Here is a 23,300-nt window from a genome sequence, read left to right on the forward strand (position 1 = left end):
TATCTAATATTTGTAGTTTGGTTTTATCTTTTTTTGTCTCCTGGTTATTTTTCTTAACTCGTATACGGGAAGACATTGCCATATTATATGTTATTACGCTCTTAATAGGTTTATTTTTAATGCAGTTTATGTTTCTATCATTTTCATTTATGAATTTAATTTGTGAATTATATCCAGAGTTTTTAAGGGCTTCATTATAGTATTTTTCATTTTTGGTAAATATTGATTAAGTAGAAGACAGTCTAGAAATTCTTAGAGCGATATTGGGAACTATTGATTTTAATATTGATTTAGGGTGGTTTGATTGATTGTGAACATATAGAAGTGATTGGTTAGGTTTATGGTATGGTTCAAAGGTAGAATTTTCAAGATTTAAGGTTATGTCTAAGAAATTAACAATTTTTTTATTAGGGTCGATTTTTATACTAAGTCCATAATTTTTAAATAATTTATGTAGAGCTTTAATTGCTTTTTCATAATTTTTATTAGTAGAATAGCCCTCCTTCAAGTTTGAATTGTTTATGGAGTATACAATGTATTTCATTTAAAAGGAAAAGGCCAACTAGATCAGTGACCTGAGTCGAGTCCGTCGATCCCATTAAAATGTTGAAGTGGTTAGGGGTATTTTTCCTGGTCCAATATTTATTATCAAATGTTATTAAAGACTGTCTAGCTATAAGTATTAGTTTAGTTTCGTCTTGAGTTATATTAGTTAATTTTCGTGCCATTAATAGAGATTTATTAAGTAGGATAGGTGATATAGATTGGTAATATGATTCAATGTCAAAAGAAAGAAATTTAATATTATTTTTATTTTGAATATTAGAAAACCAGTCGATTACTTGGTTGGAAGATTGCCATAGTGGGTATTTTATTATGGATTTAATTTTGGGGATAATTCTATCTAATATGTTTTTACTAACCAGTCCTATATCTACACGAGGGGTGTGCAATAAGTAATGCGCCTGACACTTCCCATAGAAGTAGAGCAACGAAACTTGGCACATGTATTAGTCTTTCTCTACACAGGTACCACCCAGAGTTATGCATTTCTCCCATCGTTTGATGCAGCTCTGGAGACCGTTTTTGTAGAACACCCCAGGTTGGTCCTCCAACCACGACGTGACTTCAGAAATCAAGGCTGCATCATCTGGGAAACGCTTTCCTTTCAAAAACAACTTCATTGCTAGGAAGAGGTGTAAGTCAGAGGGTGCAAGGTTAGGAGAGTAGGGAGGATGGGGTGGATTTCATAACAACACACCCGTGCTTCTGATCTGGCGACATGCGAGTTGTGGACTGGAGCGTTGTCCTACAGGAGGAGGGTACCTTTGATGATCTTGCCCCGCCTCTTGATTTTGATAGTGTCCCTTAATTTCCGCAAAAGTGAAGCATAATAGGCGTAATGTGGTACCCTTTGCCTGGATTCTGTCTTCACAACTGACTCAGTTCAAACACTTGTAAAGCAGAAACCACAATTAGTTCAGAGCTGTAATTTGCTACATAACCCGTAGAGATATAAAGCATTGCACATGCAAAATTTCAGTGAGATCAGACAACTGGAAGTGAGTCAGGGGCATTGCTTATTGCACGCCCCTTGTATATATATATATATATATATATATATATATATATATATATATATATATATATATATATATAAGGTGAAAAACAAATCCAACACAAACTTAGTCGAATCTCATCATCTTAGTTATGAGATTCGACTAAGTTTGTATCGGGTTTTTTAACTTTTTTACCGTTATATATATATATATATATATATATGTATATATATATATATACAGAGAGAGAGAGAGAGAGAGAGAGAGAGAGAGAGAGAGAGAGAAATAATTTCCCCGGTGGACTAATTCGAAAAAGAAATAAAAATAAAAACATAAAAAAGTAAAAATGATGATAATTTCCCTCATCAAATTCCATCTATGTTTGTTTACAATATCACGTCAGCTGATATTTGGGCTCGACGATGAATGATCACTTCTGATTTAAGTTTAGTTTTAAAATATGCAAACGAAGAAATGATATGCGGCGATGTTAAATGATACTCTTTCTTTTATCGTAAATTGAACTCATTAATGAGAAAAAATTAAAATAAAATTGCGAGTACACCCGTCCTTGAACAGAGGATCATTCGATCTGTAGTTGAATGCTCTACCACTAAAGCTATATTTCTAGATTATAACAAATCTGTTTTTAAGAAATTATTTGCTGAAATTTGATTATCTCACTTTACCGATGTAACATAAAATTTTCCCCTGTAAATATTATTCTTTTTTATCTATAAAAGAAAAAAGTTGTTTTTAAGATCGGATTTTTTCGAATTTCGATACTTATTAGATGAATTTTTGTATAAAACATATCTAAGAACACTGCCAGACATATAAATTAGCTTTGTGTGAAATTGCTAAAAGATAGACTCATCCGCTTTAGAACGTATGAGGAAGCAACTTACACACATACACACAGAAAGTGACTTTTATGTAATAGCATACACGCATACATGTATCATATGTGTGTGTGTGTGTGTGTTTGTGTGTGTGTGTGTGCAAGCAGAACATACGAATTTATATTAAACACCTTACAACTTGAGTCGTTAACTTTTCTTCAAATGCGTGTGAAGGGCAACGTATGAGGCTCTAGGTTACCTGATAGCAACCGGGAACTGCCTACTGAATACTTAAATATGATGGAACTCCATCATGATCAAATAGAACTCGGAAATACCCATCTTCATATAGTATATATAGACTGTATTGTGTAGAGTAGTTGGTTGACAGCAAGAAACGTGTTTTAAATCACCTCGTGGTCCTTGATATGACCTTAAACTATATCCGATGGTGAGGCCCCAGCTTGCGGGCTTTGGGGAGTGTGGAGCCACCCTTTAATTATCATTGCTCCCAGGTCCACTCTGACGCGGAGTGGTAGTACCTGTTATGGTCCCAACTATGGGTTAAATAGAAAACGACTTGCAAAAAAACAAATATATTCTATTAAAAAATGGTCTTCAAAATCACCGAATTCGGCATTAAATAACCTGGAAAGGGTTGATATGCCGTAAAACAAAAACAATCAACCAATGAACATTAAATCACTTCGTGCCATCAATGAATTAATTCAGAATACAAGAGATTTAAACTAGCAAGTTTTTTCAATAGTACCTGACCAATTTTGCATTTAACGGTAGACGTCGAAAAAAACATATAGCTATATATAAAAAGTAGTAGCATTCATGTGTGTGTGTGTGTGTGTGTGTGTGTGTGTGTGTGTGTGTGTGTGTGTGTGTGTGTGTGTGTGTGTGTGTGCAGTTCTCCCACAGCCGACACTACCGGCCCGATCGTGAGTAAACCTGGCATGATGCTGGTCTCCCTCCTAAGGATGGTACACATTATTTTCCAAGGTCAAGGTCATAGCCTATGTATATATACTCTCCTACAGCCCACACCACTGGAAATGTCATGACTAAACCTGACATGATAATGGTTTCACACTATTTTTCAAGGTCAACGTCAAACGTTAAAGTCGGGACTTCGCGAGTACTAGATAAATATGTTTCAATTGTCATTGGCGCCATATCGATTTTGATATTAAATAATCTTAATCTAAAACAATAGTAAATAAAGTAATATTGATATTAGTCTTGATGATAATAATAATAATAATAATAATAATAATAATAATAATAATAATAATAATAATAATAATAATAATAATAATAATAATAATAATAATAATAATAATAATAATAAAATTAAGTTTTATTTTAAAGCGTTTAAGCCATCAGTGTTCAACGAAATTGTATTATTGTCTGCGTACGCACGCCACACACAGTTACTACGGTAAAATGATATGACTTGTTTGAACCGATATTATGCCGGGCTGAAACTTTATAGAAGCATATTAGTTCAACACGTGACTCTTGCGTGCCATTTATTTTGAAGAAAATTAGATAAAAATGTGTAACTTGTAAAAGAAATTCGTATATATTTTGTACATGCAGCTTTTGTTATTTATGCCATCAGTGACATCTTTCTGCAAGTTTGTGTCGCAATATGCAAACGGCAAATACGGAAATAACTTCATTGAAAACATACGAAGTCATGCGTTAGCAATAAACATGAAATGTTTAGTAATTTTCACTTTAAAATAAAGAAAAGTAGGGATCGTTTTCTCATGTATATAGTAAAAAAAGACAAGACAGTTAAAATAATTTGCGTTGTTTTTGCATTGTTTTTAATCAGTAAAATTATAGAGTTATCGCTGGCAGCGCAGTAATTAATCTAAAGTGATCTAACGCGTGGTGTAACAGGAAAGCTAATCTTATTAGATAAATTTCGTATTTTTCTACCATATAATGCATTAGAAAAATGAAGATAACTGAAGCCGCTTCTACTCAAGCGCTTAAATTAGGTTTGAAAACAGCTGATCGAATTGAATATAAAATATAAATAAATTTGATCGAAAGTAAATGTTAAATACACGACTGAATAATTGGCCTACGTGGCTGATAAAGCAAACTTTTATATGTTACCTTTTTTTAGCACTCTATACCCACCAATAGCACCGGGGGAAAATAGCACTCTACTATATATATATATATATATATATATATATATATAAACATGGCTGCCATCATTCTGAATTTTGAAGAATCATGGTTGAAAATACTAAAGTCTTTCAAAGTGAAAATAATATTAATAGATTGAAAACAGTTGAAGCGTTATATGTAAAAAAAAGAAGCCCCAGATAAATAATGTAAATTATAAATATAGTCGAAATATTTTAAAATGTTCAGGGTCGTAAATTTTAACTTTTAAATATGTATATATGTATAAAAAAATTGATGCCAATATCAATGTGAACCATCCTCCCCCTGTTAAAAATTGTCCGCCCAATTAATTTTTAATTATCCACCACGTGGCCCTGACATACATATATATATATATATATATATGTATATATATATATATATATATATATATATATATATATATATATATATATATAATGGGACAACAAGAGTATGAAATGAAGACACAAAACTATATATTGGTAGATATAGAATGGATCATTTATTTAATAATGGAATACAAGCAAAATTTGGGGGATAGAAGGGACTCTTTATGCCAGGGCATTTCGAAGCCTAATGCTTCTCATCAGAAGAGTAGGGAAGGTGCTAGGTAGCATGGGGAAGATGCGGTGTTTAGCGTAAGTTTCATTAGGGACGAAAGAAATTAAGAGGAATTATAGAATGTTGGGGGAAGCTTTTTTGAATTCTAAATAAATAAGGAGAAGCTTGTTATATATAGTATGATATATAAGATTATATATGGTCTTTAACATTGTATTGAGATTCAGGGGTATATGTATTATGGTTAAATGGGGGGGGTGTATTGTTGCTGCGTGGTAATTTATTTTAACGGTTTGTGGAGTGTCTATTTTCTATGGGGTGTGTAATTTTGATTTTGATTAGTGCCACCTAAACGGCAAATGGCGGCTATAACTTCGCTTATAATTTGGGGGGGGGTTAAAACTGAAAGGTAATATGCGGCAATATATTTATAAGTTTCTACTGTTATGATATAGGGAGTATGATCATAAGTGGGCGGTCGGAGAATAGGGTGGCAATGACTGAGTGCGTTTAACTTGATGCAAAAGGTTAAGTATACCTATTAATGTCAAAGTGGAAGAGTAAGAAAACACTTACTACTTATGAGAATGGTAAATGATGAGAAGCATTAGGCTTCGAAATGCCCTGTTATAACGAGTCCCTTCTATCTCCTAAATTTTGCCTGTATTCCATTATTAAATAAATGATCCAATCTATATCCACCAATATATAGTTTTGTGTCTTCATTTCATACTCTTGTCCTATTGTATAAGCTCCAATAATTATTGTTGAGCTTGGCATTATCCGGATAAGTCTCCTTTGTGGAATTGAACTTTCTCTTTTCCTTTTAAATTCATATATATATATATATATATATATATAGATATATATAGATATGTATATATATATATATATATATATATATATATATATATATATATATATATATATATATATATATGTTGTTATCAAAGAGCATCAAAACCATGCATCAGATTCGGATAAATCAGATATTGAAATTCCGTAAAATTTTCGATCGTTACCGAACATTTCAAGATCAAGGTAAAATATCAAAGTTATGTTAGATGCGGGGCTTCGTTGGCTATAGTATGAGTCAAGAAGTAAGTCTCTTCAATGAACAGCAACAAGTTATTGCCACGAGCGTGACTTTCATCTTTTCCTAGAAACATCCTCAAATTAAATCAGATCTAGTTTTTTTTATTATTAACGATTGGTTAATAGATATTGATGCTAAACCGTACGCAAAGCAACCTTAGTGACATATAAAAAACTAACATAATCTCCTCAAAACTACACAGGGTCAAGCTAGCTGGGAGAAGCCAGAAAAGAGTGGGGTTAAATACGCGCTGTTAAAGTGTCTTTCGTACTATTTGCTTCAATACTTAAAATGCAATAGAAATCGATCATATAGAGTTGCTTTTAACAATAACAACTTATTATAAGGTTTTTAAAGCTTTTATTTCTTATAAAACATATAATTCATTGAACATATGTTGAAATAATTATTGAAATTAAATAATTTTGTGATTTTCTTATTAATGTAAAAAGGAACATACGGCTATAAACTTGCTGACTAACCGGTTTTCATTCGATCATCGAAGTTAAGCGACGTTAAGCCCGGTCACTAATTAAATGAGTGATTTGCACAACATGGCAACCGGTGATAATCTATCTAATACGTTTCTGATCTAATTTGTTTTGCGAATTTTTCTTTTTGTAAATATTTTTATTATGAAAATATTAATTTTTATGATCTTTTGTACAGAAAACAAATTAGTATTTTCAAATTAAGAATATTAAAAAATGATGAGTTCTAAAAGGTCGGGCCACAAATTAATATATCGGATACGTTAGCGTCGATTTTTTTTTTTTTTTTTTTTTTTTGCCGATTTTTCTTTTTTTATATTCTTATTTTTAAAATACTAATTATGTTTTATGATTTTTTGCTCAGGAAAAGTTGGTATTTTTAAAACAAACCGCAAAAATCCGAAAACAAATCTGTACTTTCAAATTAAAAATATGAAAGCAAAATCCTCCAAAGTCAGGCAACAAATAAGGTGGGTTATTTTGATCGGTCACCGCTAGCAAAACAGATGAGAAAATAAAATAATATTTGCAAAATAAAAAAAAATTGAAAATAAATTCACGCAAATGAGACAACAAATTAATAAAGTGGATTATTTTGCCCCGCAATTGCTTGCAAAGTCAGGCAAAATTAATCGCTAAAAGTTGGCCGCCATTTTTAAAAGCTAACTGATTTAATAGAATCTATTTTTGTGAACAACAACAAGAAACAGAAAAAGAATTGAAAAACTTTCTATGCGCATTAAATTGTAAATTATTCCATCTAATTTTTTTATATTTTCTTTTTTCTTGCAGCATTTCGAAACTACCGCGACTACGCTCTTTGGCAAAACAGGCCAACGGGTAAGTACTTGAAAGATTCGAAAACTCTCAAAAACTGATATATAACCTATTCAGATTCTATTCTCTGAAACTTTCAATCAATTCGAATCCATTGCAACAGACACATCCTTCAAAAGTACTTAATTGCGTACATTGGCGTCCAGAGAGATTTAAAAGGATAGATAGAATTAAAAAAAAAGAGATTTCTCAGATATAATGTATGGGATAGCGAGTGAATGTCTGGCATCCGGTAGGATGCTCAATCCCCGTTAGTACAAAATGATGAGAAAATTGAAAAAAGAGGGTATACGACAGGGTGATGGTTTCAGACATCTGAATTGGGGAGGAGATGCCAAAACTAAACTGTGTCCATCGCTTTATTGCAGATTACAAAATAATCAATATTTCAGTAAATATAAGTTATAAAAAGCTGAAAATTACACCAGCCAAGGACTGTATTAAGGTGAGATAAATCCTAAAATTTCATCAAAATTCATGTTATATTTAAAAAGTTATGTTATTTTTTTAATATTCAAGGAATTTTCACCGTCCATCGCTTTATTGAAGGTCTCATAAAATGCCAAAAAAAAAGGACGTTTAACAGCTACCGAGAAGCAGAGGATTATTTCAGGACTAGCAGAAGGACTCTCGATCATAAATTTAGCCACAGAACTAAAAAGGGATCCCCGAACTTTAGCTACATTCGTCAAGAACCCCAACATCAAGTCCAGGAAAGATAAGGGCACAAGGAGGAACCTTTCTGATCGGGATCTTCGAAAAATTCGTAGAGAGATTGTGCGCAACCCAAACAGCACCAGTGCAACAATTTTTGCGAGGGCTGGAGTCATACCAAGGTCCAGACAAGCCCGATGCAATGTACTGAATGAAATGGCAAGGAACATCAATTCTATTCCAAGGCCTCCATTGAGCCAAACCCACAAAGAAAAACGATTGGCTTGGGCACAAAAATATATGAAAATGGATTGCCAAAATGTTCTGTTTACAGATGAGGCTCGTGCTACCCTTGATGGACCGGACGGATGGGCCAAAGTTTGGAATCCAAACGCCTTATAGATTTCGTCGCCAACAGGGAGGTGGAGGCATAATGTTTTGGGCGGGAATTATTGCTATTATTAAGCTATGTGGACCATTCCGAGTGCCAGAAGGTGTCAAGCTCACCAGCAATGCCTACACTGCCTTTCTAAATGAGAATTTGTTACCATGGCTAGATGATCTTCCCTTGTCACGTCGTTTTAAGATTATTTTTATGCATGACAATGCCCCATCTCATGCTGCTAGGGCAACTACATCCTTCCTTGGATCTCATGGCTTTGTTGGAGAAACCCTCATGTCCTGGCCACCGTGTTCTCCGGACCTTAACCCCATCGAACACCTATGGTCAATATTGAAACGAGGAGTTTATGAGGGAGGAGAGCAGTTTTCTTCGAGGAATGCCCTTTGGAACAAAATAGTCGACGTTGCCAGAACCATTACTCCATCTCAGATCAAACAATTGACCTCCTTGGTGGACAAAATGTTGTTTAATGTAATTTCAAAACATGGGGGATATGTGGACAAATAATTCGTTTGTTTGACACTTAGCCCTCGGGATGTGCCTTTGTTTTTGTTAATTTTCCCCAGAAAATGTGTTCAATATAAATTTATGATGCTTTGGTATTGTTTTATTGAGCTAAAACATTATCTTAGAAGACTTGCAATAAAGCGATGGACGGTGAAAATTCCTTGAATATTAAAAAAATAACATAACTTTTTAAATATAACATGAATTTTGATGAAATTTTAGGATTTATCTCACCTTAATACAGTCCTTGGATGGTGTAATTTTCAGCTTTTTATAACTTATATTTACTGAAATATTGATTATTTTGTAATCTGCAATAAAGCGATGGACACAGTTTACATCTCTTTCTCATAATATTTCTCAGTACTAGGACTTGTATAAGGCGTTTTTTAGATGCGGCGAACTTTAACTTGATAACTCTATTTTTTTTAATTGTCAGATTTGGTTATTCTCAGTTCGACTTTGTTTGACAATTCTTTATGAAGAGACTGACACCCGAGCAGTGTTTGCAAATTGCGAATGATACGATCAATTTACTGAAAGAAACATTTGATGAACGAATTATTTCACAAAATGGACCAATCAACTGGCAACCTTGTTCGTGCTATTTAACACCGTTATATCATTTTCTTTTGTGATATGTAAAGTTCCATCTCTATTAGATGCGTCATTTCCGAAATAATTTAATACGTAGTTTGTGAAAATTTGGCCTCTAGATTACGCCAACCGTGAAAACCGTTCACTCATATTCCATAAATTATATTTAAATTATAAATGCCAATAATTAATCTTTGGAATAAACCACATATTTGTATGATATAAATATTTATCTATGATTTTTTGCAATTTAAACTTCGCCGCATCTACGAAAACACTATACATTTTGGTCATACAATCAAGGAGTTGACTCAGGAAACCACAAGACATCAGCTGATCTCTACACGATACTGTTTGTATAACGAATTCGGTATGACCTGAATATGTTTGTAGAAAAGTAACATCCATCTGGGGGAGTGTTGCTAATAGGAGGTAATACAGAGGTCACATGACCCAATATATGATTCGCAGATATCGTATTTTTAAGTCTATCAGGTGAAAGACTTCAGATGAATTGATCTTTTTATCTTTATGTTATATATTTTGTAAATTTTTATTTGCAGTTTATATGAAATTATTGATGAAGAGTTTGCTTGTTTTGTTTTACGGCATATCAACCCTTTTCAGCGTAGTTCATGTCGAATCCAATCATTTTGGTAAAAGTATTTTATGCTTCAGATTGTTTATATCTTCCAATATTTATGCTCGATTTGCTTTGCTTGTTTTGTGACGCTAGTTTTTTCTTTTGTTGTCGTTTTTAGCCTTGCAGAACATGATTGAGTTTTGCAAATGTAAAGTACAAACACAATTGCATCAATGCTTGCTGCATTTCAGGTCAGAAGAGACACCCAAAGAGGATAAATAAACAAATAAATGTATACCCATTCTAATGTTAATAGTTGTATATATTTCGTATTATTATTTTATTTAATACACGAGCAACACCGGCTAGCCTGGTGGTTTCTAATGGAGAACAGTTAAAGATAATATTTAGATTTATATATGAAATAAACGTTGTAGTTGCACTAAAATACGTGTGACAAAACGAAATCAAATTGTATTATTTGTTACATTCTGACTAATACTGACCATCGTTGTCGTTTCATAAAATATGCTCACTCTTTCTACGAATACTCGCACTGATGTTGAGGTTATCAGAGTGGCTCACCCAGCATAAAATGAAGAGAAATACAGAAATAAAAGATATATAAAGAGAGATGGGTAACTTGCTCAATAAAGTACTAATTACAGCTAATTTAGAACAATTTAAAAAAATAAACTATTTTCAAAGATTATTCAATCCCAGAACTAAAGAAAAATTTAGCATGTTTGTGTTATTTGTATTTTTCTGATAACCGTTCTCTTCTTGAGTGCTATTCTCACAACGTTTCGGCCGATGTAACCTCTGACATTCTTCGGCTATATCTTGTCCGACTTGGACACCTTTCTATTAAACTTGGGAATCTGCACGAAATTTCTAACGGAACGCTTTATTTGATCCACGATAGTAGCATGCTTCTCAAGTTCTACAAAATACATCTGATAATGGTCAGAGGTTACATCGGTCGAAACGTTGTAAAAATGATGCTCTGAATGAAAACAGTAGTTCGCATAATCCAAATAATACAAATTATTGATCCTCATCTAAATGAACACGAAACATATTTTAGCATGTATTTTGCATTAATGAAATCTATGAGATAAGACCTTAGGGAAACAAACGTTGATTGGTTCAGTTTTAGTACACTCTAATCTATTTAATAGATAAATAGGTGCAACCTTGTTTCATGCTTTTATTCGTTTTCTTTTTGTTTTGTCTTTCCAGACTCGTCCGAAATTCTAGAACAAAACATCGACGAAGTTAAATAAAAGCCACAAAAAAGAAAGAAAGAAAAAGAAAGAAAAAGAAAGAGAGAAAAAGAAAGAAAGAAAAGAACAGAATGAAAAGAAAACACAAAATAGAATAATATTTGTTGAAAGAAGAAGAAAAAGGAGAAAAAAAAGATGAAAGAAAAGACGATAACCTTTGGAAGTGGTCAGTTCAAAATATGAAATATAAAAAAACAAACGCCATTGGGAATAAAAATAAACATGAGAAACATTTCTACTAAGACATTTTGAAGGCAACAAAAAAAAAATAACAAGGGACAAAATGGTGACAAGTCACCGTGACATTTGGATTTGGTATTCTTTACTTTTACAATACCAAGATCAGAATAATCATGAAATATATGCAGAAAAAAAATGAACACTGGAAATTATCAAAGAAAATAATTCTAATATGGCGAACTGTATGTTTTTGTTTTGTTTTGTTTTTTTTAAATACACCAACGATTTTGATTAGTCGATGGGGTTTTCTTTCTTTTTTTTTGTTGTTGCCTAATATTCATATGCTCGCACGCACGCACGCATGCATACCTTGAACACAAACACATACATGCACCAAATAGACAACAAAAAAGCTTATATATATGTGTGTGTGTATGCGTTTTATTGCTGCTACTATAAAAAGATCGAAGTACAATTGAAAACCGTACATTCGCAAGCATACAATAAATAATAAAAGGGATTTAGTTAAATGTATTGTAAGCATTGTATTGATAATGGAATGTATTTTACGTGATTAAAATATATCAGAAAAAGGCCTTATAGAAACAATCGTTGATTAACTCAGTTTAGCATATATATATATATATATATATACATATATATGTATATATATATATATATATATATATATATATACAGAGAGGGAAGCAGAGAGAGGAGAGAGTATCAATAAAGTAAGAAATATATTAATATATATAAAAATATATACTAATATATATATAGATTTATTATTTATTCAATAAGGATGATACATCAATTAAGATTGTAGTTTAAGAAAGAACTCTTTACTTACTTACTCTATACCCCTTATTGATGTATCGCCCTTATTAAATAAATAATATATATATATATATATATATTATTTATATTGTCGTTTACTTATTTTATTAATACTCTATATAACTCCAAAAACATTTTTTTAGCTTTGCATTATCCCGATAAGTCTCTTAAAACATCGATTTTATTCTTTCTTTCTCTTTTAACCACCCACATACTGTTATATATATATATATATATATATATATATATATATATATATATATATATGAAAAAACACGCAAAAAATCTTCTTTCCTTTGATTTTTATTTCTTTTGTGTTTAATTGTTTTCCTTTTCCCGCACACGCGGTCATTTATATATATGTGTGTGTGTGTGTGTGTGTGTGTGTGTGTGTGTGTGTGTGTGTGTGTGTGTGTGTGTGTGTGTGTGTGTGTGTGTGTGTGTGTAAAGAGAGAGAGAGAGGACGACAGAAAGAGGTAGGCATAGATATAGAGATAGATATAGATAAAGATAATATATATACAATACTTAAGTGTAGATAGAGCAATAATTAACGGATGATATTTGCATAATATACAAACTATAAAAATAGAACTATATTATCTAAATATACATATGGGAACAAAATTCATAAATGCCAAATTAAATCAGGAAATGTTTAAATTAAACACGCCTCATATAAATATTAAAAACAGCTAATTTTGTTTAGAAATAATCATGAAATCGTATTTTCCGATAACTAAACTATTTTATTAAACGAGAAACATGAACTTGTAACTAATTGCAAACATATCTAGCACCAATTTTCAAATGTAACGTGACAAACCAATGAAAATTGCATTCTTGAATAATTCCATTACTCCTTAAGCAGCTCAGTCTAAATTATAGATAAACATTTAGAGTTATACTGAAGAACATCGTTTTAATGAAGCCTAATCGCATCGTTTGAAAATATATTCTTTCAAAGAATTTCAGCAAACGTAACTAAAATGCAATATAGAATTATCAACAAAAATGACCATCTGTCCTGCAATTAAACCATATTTAGTATAAATAAACGTCAGTCTATGCCTGATTTGTGCACTGAGTTTTAGTTATGAATGTCTTTGTTTTATCGTCGTTTGATGATAAAGGCACCTGAGTGCCACGCGCAAGTAACTGACGCGCTTTTCTCTGATTTGATTTGGGCCTCGATGGCCGTCTACATTTCAAGAATAATCTGAAAATGGCTTTGATGGACACTATTTTTCAGATTACCTCAAACATAAAATCCAGTGCGTTTGAATCTCATTCAAATGAACGGTGATTAAAATTTTAAAGGACTGTTGAACATTCATGACTAAAACTTGGCGGACAAGCCAATCAATGATTAGAGTTTATTTTTATTAACAAGAATAGATGCAGAAAAGGTTGTAAAATTTTTAGTTCTCTGCCACTGAAAGAACTTAGACACCAGGGTCGGAAAGTGAGATTGAGAGATCAGTGCCCCAGAGGAAAGACACTCTTATCTGCAAAAAATGATTGGACAGCCCCGTCGGCATTCCCAAGTAAAGGCGCCTCAGGCGATTAGCAATAAACTAATCTCTTCTCAAAGAGAGAAGACAAGTGGACCTCCTAGCTGTACAGAATAAAACTCCCACCGCAGAATCAACGGAGACGGGATCATTACTGGCATAGTCTAATCTGGAAGGGTCGAGGATAAAAAACCTTAGCCGACTGCAGAAAAGCTTGTGAATTTTTTCACCAATTCTATGGTTAGCATTTGAGGGGTCAACATGTAAAAAGCGAGAATATTTTGCAACCTTACATATTTCTACTTTTTCTATGAATGTGTTTTTCTTAAATGTTATTGAATGCTGACTACGTATTATTTGGATTATTCGGACTATTATTTTTATCTTGGATGATATTCTTACAACGTTTCGGCCGATGTAATCTACGACATTCTTCGGGTGCGTCTCATGGAAATCTGAAATCTTTATACTGAACTTGACAACCTGTACGGAATTTCAAACTGAACTTTTTTATCCCCAAGGGTAGATTATTCTTGTTCTGTTAGCCATATCTAGATAGAAATCTTAAGTAATTTATGTTATCCTTTTTAGTATCGTCTGTAATGAGGATTGAACTTTCAACCTTCATAAGACTTGAAACTGATTATTACTTAGTCTGTTATGTTAGATTTCCATGAGCTGAAGTCGGGTTTTAAATCGTCTGAAACTTTGTCGGAATAACATCGTAGATGAGAACAGTAGTCCGAATAATCCTAGTTAGTAATCATCATCTAAAACATCTCAAAACATAATCCTCATTGGGTCTTAAATTATATTCTCATCTTTCCTAACTGAACCGTTCTATAGCTTTTTTGTCTTCATCGGCAACAAAACTTTTCAGCCAATAATGGCGACAACGTCTAGTTTTTAAACGGCCATTTATTTATTGCCTTTTTTTTTTTTACTTATTCCGTTTCCTTCCCATCTCCTTTAGCGACCGATTTTTTGTTGTGCAATAGAATTGCAGCGGTCTACGGTTCTGATGAATTCAAACTTTCTAATTAAAGAGACAAAAAGAAGAAATGAAAAGATTAGGGGGGGAAAAAAAGAAACGTATTAAACTATTCCTGAGGGCTAAAAATAAACTATTTTCTGGTAAAGAATGCAGATAATGTATCGCCTGATACTTCATTCGCACAAAGATGAAGTTAATTATCAAAATCGTTCATCATTGAAGCATTATACAACACCAAAAAATACATCAGTCTACATTATACATTATAAACAGTAACATTAATACAATATTCTATAGTGTCTTTGCCGGACTTTCACAAATACACTCGGCTAGCTACAACCACTCTCAACAGTCTCCACTCTCTATCTGTGCCTAAATCTAAACGCAGATTCCATGAACAAAGCTCTTTTCCTAGAACTGTCTGTCTGTGGAACGTTGTTCCGCAGGCCTGCTTCCCGGCCGACTACAATATCGTAGCCTTGAAATCCAATGTAAACAAGTTCTTGTTGAACCGTCCCCTGAAATAATCAAATTCTACCCAACTTAAACTATTAACGATTACAACACTCCCACCTTACATTCATTAACCTTCATCCTCGAGTGGCTTTCGGACCTTGATAAATGAACACTCTATTGTAATATATATATATATATATATATATATATGTATATATATATATATATATATATATATGAGCAAATAATTAATAAAATATGTTAAAATACACTTTGAAATGAGGTAAAAACATATTTAATCTGAAAAGAAACACTAGATAAGTGGATAGTCCTTAATCCGCGGAGTTTCTAAGAAATACTTTCCTTCTCATCAGAGGGTAGGGATTAGCAAAATTCGGGATCATATTTTGCATGCAGAAGTATTTGATGAAACAACAAGTAAGTCAAAGATCTCACTTGAAAACAAAAAAAAAGTGAAGCAGAGGGAATATAGTAAAGAAAAAGGTGATTACACATGAATGGATAGTCTGGTGGAAAATAAAAAATCCAGTGATGGTAAAATCCAAATGTAAATCTTCAAGAAAGTTAAAAGAATTTCCATTTGTACAAGTAAGATCCCAGGAAATCCCATATTTGGAAGATGGACCATAATAATAATCCAAAGGCAGAAATCTATGGAATAATTCACAAAAATGTGTACAAGGAATAAAGAAAAGATTCCAATAATATTAATAAATGAAAAAAAAGATATGCTTTTCACTCTACTTCCGAGACAAAAATATAAATAAGACAGATCAGGGAAGAGAGAGAGGGAAAAAAAAGAATAAAAAAATAAAAAATAAAAAATGAAAAAGTTAAATATAAAATATAAAAAAAAGGGAAACAAAAGTCAAAATGACCCAGACAGGAAATGTTAAGGGCGCGAAAAAAATATATTGGGCAAAATAATATGGGTCAACTGAAATGTACAGGTCATCAATTAATAATGTCAGCAAGAGTTGTTAGACGAAACTAAATGGATGATAAATTAATTAATTAATTAATTAATTAATTAATAAAAAAATAAATAAAATAAAATAAAAATAAACAAATTTTTAAAAAACTAAATAAAAATAAAATAAAAATTATTTAAAAGGAGGGGATGGCCGGTATCTGCAAATTCAAGAAAAAAAAGTAAATGCATATAGTAAAATATAAGTAAATATGCATACAAGATATGAAAATGTGTGTAGATTGATATATTAGATAGATAGGAAAGTTTAAAAATAAAGCAGAAAATGCAGATTAATAGCCGGCCATGCAAAGAAGAGATAAAGAATTAAAATAAAGGATTATCAAATTATAAAGTATTAAGAAGTATGTAGAAAAACAATAAAGTTAAAGAATATATATATATATATATATATATATATATATATATATATATATATATTAAGTTATAAAATTATATATGGCAATTAAACTACACAGAATATTCCGCGTTTCATCCACACTCGGATTCGTCAGGATATATATATATATATATATATATATATATATATATATATATATATATACATATACATATATATATATATATAAAGATATATGGATATATATAAAGATATATGGATATATATATATAAATATATAATACATACATACATACATACATAACCGTTATAAAATCTCAGCATGTGTATTTTAGTTAAAGTAGTTCAGAAAAAATAAGTTATCAAGTATAAAATTATTTTTGCTTAGCTGCAAACATTATTCTAAAGTTTATCTCTCTAAAGATAAATTTATTCCATTATATGATTGATATAGGATCAACTTCGATTTTATATGATGAGATCAACATTGTTAGCTGATGACTATTGCCTTTTTAAACCGGCGCAAACTTTAGGATTTGCAGTTATAAACAGTAGTTGATACCAACTAAGGCGTAGTGTTACAATATTTGAATAAAATACGCGGTATTTAATCAATGACAAATCGAAAGTTTTTTGTTTTTTTTTGGGGGGGGGGGTCCTGCAAATTTGGATGACTCAAGTGACCGGCAGAAATTCTGTGCGGAACGATTATGTAAAACTGGAAGTTAAAAAATTCTGTTACACACACACACACACACACACACACACACACATATCAGAGAAGTTATTAGCAAGAACAGCAGCGTATGAACATGTATGCAAATTAGTACGTGCGTCACAAGAACAAAAAAAAATTTTAAAGAGGGGCAGTACATGGTTGAGGGAGAAGAAAAGTGCGGATTGGGAAAGATAGACGTGTGAAGTCGATGGCGAGAAGTAACTGGTTATGCTTGATTAAAAATTCGATTTCTATTCAATTATATATGCATATATATATATATATATATATATATATATATATATATATATATATATATACATCTAGATATATACATCTAGATATATACATACACACACACATATATATATATACATACACACACATCTAGATATACACACACACACACACACACACACACATATATATATATATATATATATATATATATATATATATATATATATATATATATATATACGATATGTTTAGAATATATCAATCCATTGCATTTATAAATTTTATGGTGAACTACCGTTTCTTATGAACAAAACGCATACACACACTTATACACATCCAATCAAATTATCAATGTCACGTGATCGTGACATCACAACATAAAGCAGTTACCGCCCTTGTATATATTGGTTATGAACACTATATCACATTATTCGATGATATTTCGGACCAGTGGGACGATTTTTCAGTTGTGGTTTTATCATTTTTCATTATTATTATTATTATTATTATTATTATTATTATTATTATTATTATTATTATTATTATTTGTGTCGCAACTTTGGTTGGAGCAGGGAATAATTTGATATGTACATATATTAATCTAGTTTTTTGTTTGTTTGTTTGTTTTTTTGTTTTCTGTTTGTTTTCTGTTTGTGAAAGAATAACAATTATTATTTTCAGATTTTCAGTTTCACTGCTAGATATGTTTGTTGTTTCTTTACAATCGCCCCGCTATAAATAAAAGCAACTCATTATGTTTTTACATAGTTCAGTTTCCACCTGGTGTACTTTAATAGTCATTAGCTTTAAGAATATCGTTGCATTTTAATAGCAAAACAGTTGTTTTCTGCTAATCGTCAGCATTAGTACAAAATACTCAGATAAACACGAACGTTTGCAATTGCGATTTACATAACAGATCGGAAATGACCAAAGCAGTTTAAAATTTGAAGCTGCGAAAGAATGTTAAAAAATAAATTAAAAAGCGCAGGCGTTTCTAAAACATAAGCATACAAAACTATGTGAGATTAGGGTTAGGTTAGGGTCGGGGTTTTTGCTACAGTTACATTTTTTTTTAATGTGGCTCCGCCACACTTTCCCCGCCCCCCCCCAAAAAAAAATTGATAACATTGAAAAAACTTACTATAGGAAAATTTTTAAATAAGTTGCTTATTTGAAGAAAATTATTCAACCTATACTTAACAAGTCAGTAAAAAAAATGGAGCAAAATGTTTAATTTAACAAATCGGTCGTTTCTTGCCAGCTCCATAAATCATAATCAGAAAAATTCGAGCCATATGAATCCTTTTCTATAAAAGTTCTAAAAATATAATTAGGCGCTTTTATTTTGTAGTGATGGAATTTCAAAGAAACATCGTCATATATATATATATATATATATATATATATATATATATATATATATATAGTAAGTTATAAAATATATATGGCGATTACGCTACACTGAATATTCCGCGTTTCATACACTAAGCCTGAAGAGTGGATGAAACGCGGAATATTCAGTGTAGCTTAATCGCCATATATATTTTATAACTTACTAACTAGCTCTACCTACGTATTGAGCACTTTTGAAGTAAATACTTAAAGTTTACGCATAAATTTATACTTTCGTATATTAATTTATGTGAGTAAATGAAGTAGTTATATATATATATATATATATATATATATATATATATATATATATATATATATATATATATATGGGATTTTTGTAAAACAGAAAACAATAGAAATACTTGGTTTGGGCTTCGCAAAGTTGTAAGAATTTTCACTTTTGTTTTAAATCCAAATTTTGAAAAACGTATTCCGTTCTTGTGTTCTACTATAAAAGGAGGGGATTTTTTTATTATTTTGTTCTGAATTGACAGAAGGTCGTCGCTGATTTCATAGACGAATAATTGCTATTAAAAAATGTTCAATCACTGCCAAAATTTTATTCCACTGCCATTCTCCATTTACCTATTTTAGAAGTAGAATAAGGTCCACATTAATACCATTATAATACTTAAAACAACAGTTAACTTGTTTTTAATTTTCATAATCATGAGTTCACAAGTATGCGATTGCCAAACTGTATAAAATTCAACTTTAAATTTCACTGTCTGAAAAGGTATCCAGAAAATTAAAAAATAACAGATAACAGATAACATATATATATATATATATATATATATATATATATATATATATATATATATAGGATCCATTTTCAACAGATGCACGTATGTAAAACTAACGTATGCATTTCTATCAAAAGAAATTCTAACAAGATACTATAAAAGAAACTAGAACAAAATGATTTTATACTGGAGCGTAAAAGTAAACCGAAAATGTCCAGTCCAGTTCCAATAGTATAACATATACGTGCAAATAAATGCGGAAAAGAACTAATCAGAAAAACAGTGATTAAATAACTTCTGCTTTTGTTTTGCATTCTTTTTAAACTTCATATATGTCTCGAGTCTGTTTATAAAAATATTTGTATGCATTTTAAAACGTATATTCTCCTTTTAAAACATTCTGAGTTTGTTATACCAAGAGAATATGTTTTAAAATGGGCAGAAACAATTCTATAAATAATTAACATGTTTTTTTTTTAACAAACGGGTATATATGGGAATTTTAGGTGCTGTATGTGTTTTCTGTCTATTGTTTTAGTCAGTCTTGGACCTCTCCTTGCCACTGCACCCAAGCAATGCTAATTCAGGAGAGGCGTGGTTGTAAAGTGCGCAACCTTTACTTCACAATTACTCGCGCAGCTATCCTTATAAGGATGTCTATTTTCTCTTGAGACTGAACGGAGACGTCGATAGAAATATGTATATATATATATATATATATATATATATATATATATATATATATATATACACATATATATATATATATATAAACATTTGAAGAGTTCAAGTCAGTGAACCAGCGTTCCAATGTTAATACATGCTTTCAGAGCTTCAAGGTCTATAGTTGATCTTGCAACCCTGGGCTTTGTTCTAATGTTTATACAAGTTTAGTTTTAGAAAGCTCTACTTTGTATTGAGCATTTTTGAAAATAATTATAAGTTAATTTTATCATGCTTATTTCAACTTAAAATTACATGGTGTAAACTAGAAACGTTATACTGTATGTATACTGTTTCACCATTAGGTAATTTAAAAAAGGATTAATATTACATAAGACAGGCATACTAAGTAATTTTGAGGACTAATAAAATTATAATAAAAAAAAATGGAGTATTTCGCCTTTATGAGAGTGAAATAAAACAGTTGGACAAGGGCAGATAACTCGAAATTTTTTCTTTTCGTCAACACTTTAAAGTGGTTACATTTTGAGAAGATATTGGATAACGTTCTTGGGTTGAATGGATTGGGAACATCGAAGAATCAGTGCCCAAAGAATTACATGAGAATATCTTTTTGTCTTCAACTAGAAAAAAAACGAAAGTTCTGCTTCTGTGTGTGTTTTATTACAAAAAATATGTTAACTACGCCAAACAAAAGAATAATTTCCATTGTTTTTTCTATCCTTTCAGAAGACGAATACAAGAGGTGATATGTTCAAATATGAGCCGTTATTTTAATAAATAATTGATAGCTGTGAATGAAACCATTTTTTGTTTTTGTTGTTTAGTTTGGGGGGGTACTTTCTTGTTATTTTTTGTTTTGTTTTCATATTTTTGTTATTTTTTTTTCGTTATTTTACTTTATTATTTAAAACAAATGCCGAATATATCATGTCTTACTTACATTTAAATATACTGAAAGAATACTCGTCTATGAACGAATTCAGACTATTGCAGTGTTTTGTGTTCAGGTTGTTACAAAGAAAAACCAAAAAGCAAGTCGAGCTTTTTAAAAAAAGCTGGCAAAACCTGTGTCCCGGCGTTGCCCCGGGAAAGTTAAGGAACCCAATATTAATATATTTTTTTTTATTATATGAAATGTTGAAATTTAAATCACATAAATATGTTCAAAGTTGTTATATTATTTTTACCTCTTAAATTTTAATTTAACAGTAAGAATACCCGTCCCAGAACTAGTAATTCTAGAAAATGTTTAAAATTTTATGCTTAAGCTTAAAGTGCTTGAAATACACTCATTTTATGTCGATAATTTTTACAAATAACTTTGGGTTAACGCAGCTGTCGTTTACCATTGATTTCTTACTGATAACGATGGTTTTTATTCCATAGAATTTATAACAAAAAAAACTTTTGGAATCTAAGTTTCCAGTTGAGATGCTCTCACTCCTCGGCATTTTTCATCATCTTTGATTCTTTATGATAATTTTATGTGGCGGTATATAAGAATATTGAATTTTTGGAAGCTATGTATTAGCTATGTTGGTTGCAGAGGTGATTCATGGATTGTATAGTTCGTTTCTGATTTTGCAAAGTTCAGCGTACCTCTATAAGGCTGTATCAGTACACAGTAGTTCTTTTCCACGACGATTTGCGCGTGTAACCCCGACTTGGAGCGCGTGGTGTGCCGTCCATCACTCTTGCATGCCACAGGAAATGTAAAAGAAAGAGAGAGAACGAGACAGGAGAAGAGAAAGGGAAAAGATATTTTAACGGAAGTTAGTGTCGACGTCTACTTGTCAGTGGCGAGGTCATAAAGGGCGATAATTGCCTATTTTTTCTCTTTTACCTATTGTGCCTGTGTCTTCGCTATTTGCGAAACAACAGACTAGTCTTTAAACTAATATGTCTCTACAGCTATAACAAACGGTGTTGGGCATGGCGAATCTACTTCGAAAATGTGTTATTTTATTTTTATTGCTCTCAGATGTTGTTCAGTTCTAGTTACCATTTTTCCATTTCTTTCTCCGTAACCCTGAAAGTTTTGTTTAGTATTTTGTACATCTTAAAGTATCATGTTCGTAAATTGCGTCGTGTGCTTTCTTTTAGTCGATCTAATCTATGGCAATATTTATTTTTCTGCTTTTTATTTGCTTTAGTACCTTTTAGTCAATGTATTGTTTTTCATTAAAAGTTTTCGTACGTGTATAACAGGACCGATACTGCACTAGCAGTGTCGGAAATTTTGTGAAAACTATTGAATAATTCCACCTGCTATCTTTCGAAGCTTATAACTCCTCGAAAAATGTAATTCAAACCCTATTTTTTTTTCAATTAAAGTAGCAAGGAACAAGGTTTCATTAAAAAAAACAAAAAAAAACAACGTGTTTTTTTAAAAAAAAAAAAAAAGATTTTAAACTTCGGAATTTACAGGTAAATTTCTAAAAAAACACTACTTTTTTTGTTTTAAATTTGAATATATTATTTATTGATCTTTTATCTTCAATTTGTGATATATAAAACTTTGCTACATAAATAAATTATTTACTTTTTAATAGACATTTGAAAATGGGTGGGGCGTGAA

General features: G+C 31.2%; 1 protein-coding gene across 2 annotated transcripts in view; it reads left to right on the plus strand.

The window, feature by feature from the left end:
• The window catches only part of LOC145283667 (uncharacterized), a 508,165-nt gene extending 496,092 nt beyond the window's left edge, over positions 1–12,073 (plus strand). For both annotated transcript variants that reach the window (XM_080132674.1, XM_080132677.1), the window contains exons 4-5: positions 7,523–7,570; positions 11,554–12,073. In XM_080132674.1, the coding sequence (XP_079988800.1) occupies positions 7,523–7,570; positions 11,554–11,571 (66 nt within the window). In that variant the 3' untranslated portion in view covers positions 11,572–12,073. The remainder of the gene's footprint in view (positions 1–7,522; positions 7,571–11,553) is intronic.
• Positions 12,074–23,300: the final 11,227 nt, after the last annotated feature.

The sequence above is a fragment of the Euprymna scolopes genome, chromosome 8, assembly GCF_053919585.1.
Source record: "Euprymna scolopes isolate OS-2025 chromosome 8, ASM5391958v1, whole genome shotgun sequence".
Lineage (NCBI taxonomy): Eukaryota > Metazoa > Mollusca > Cephalopoda > Sepiida > Sepiolidae > Euprymna > Euprymna scolopes.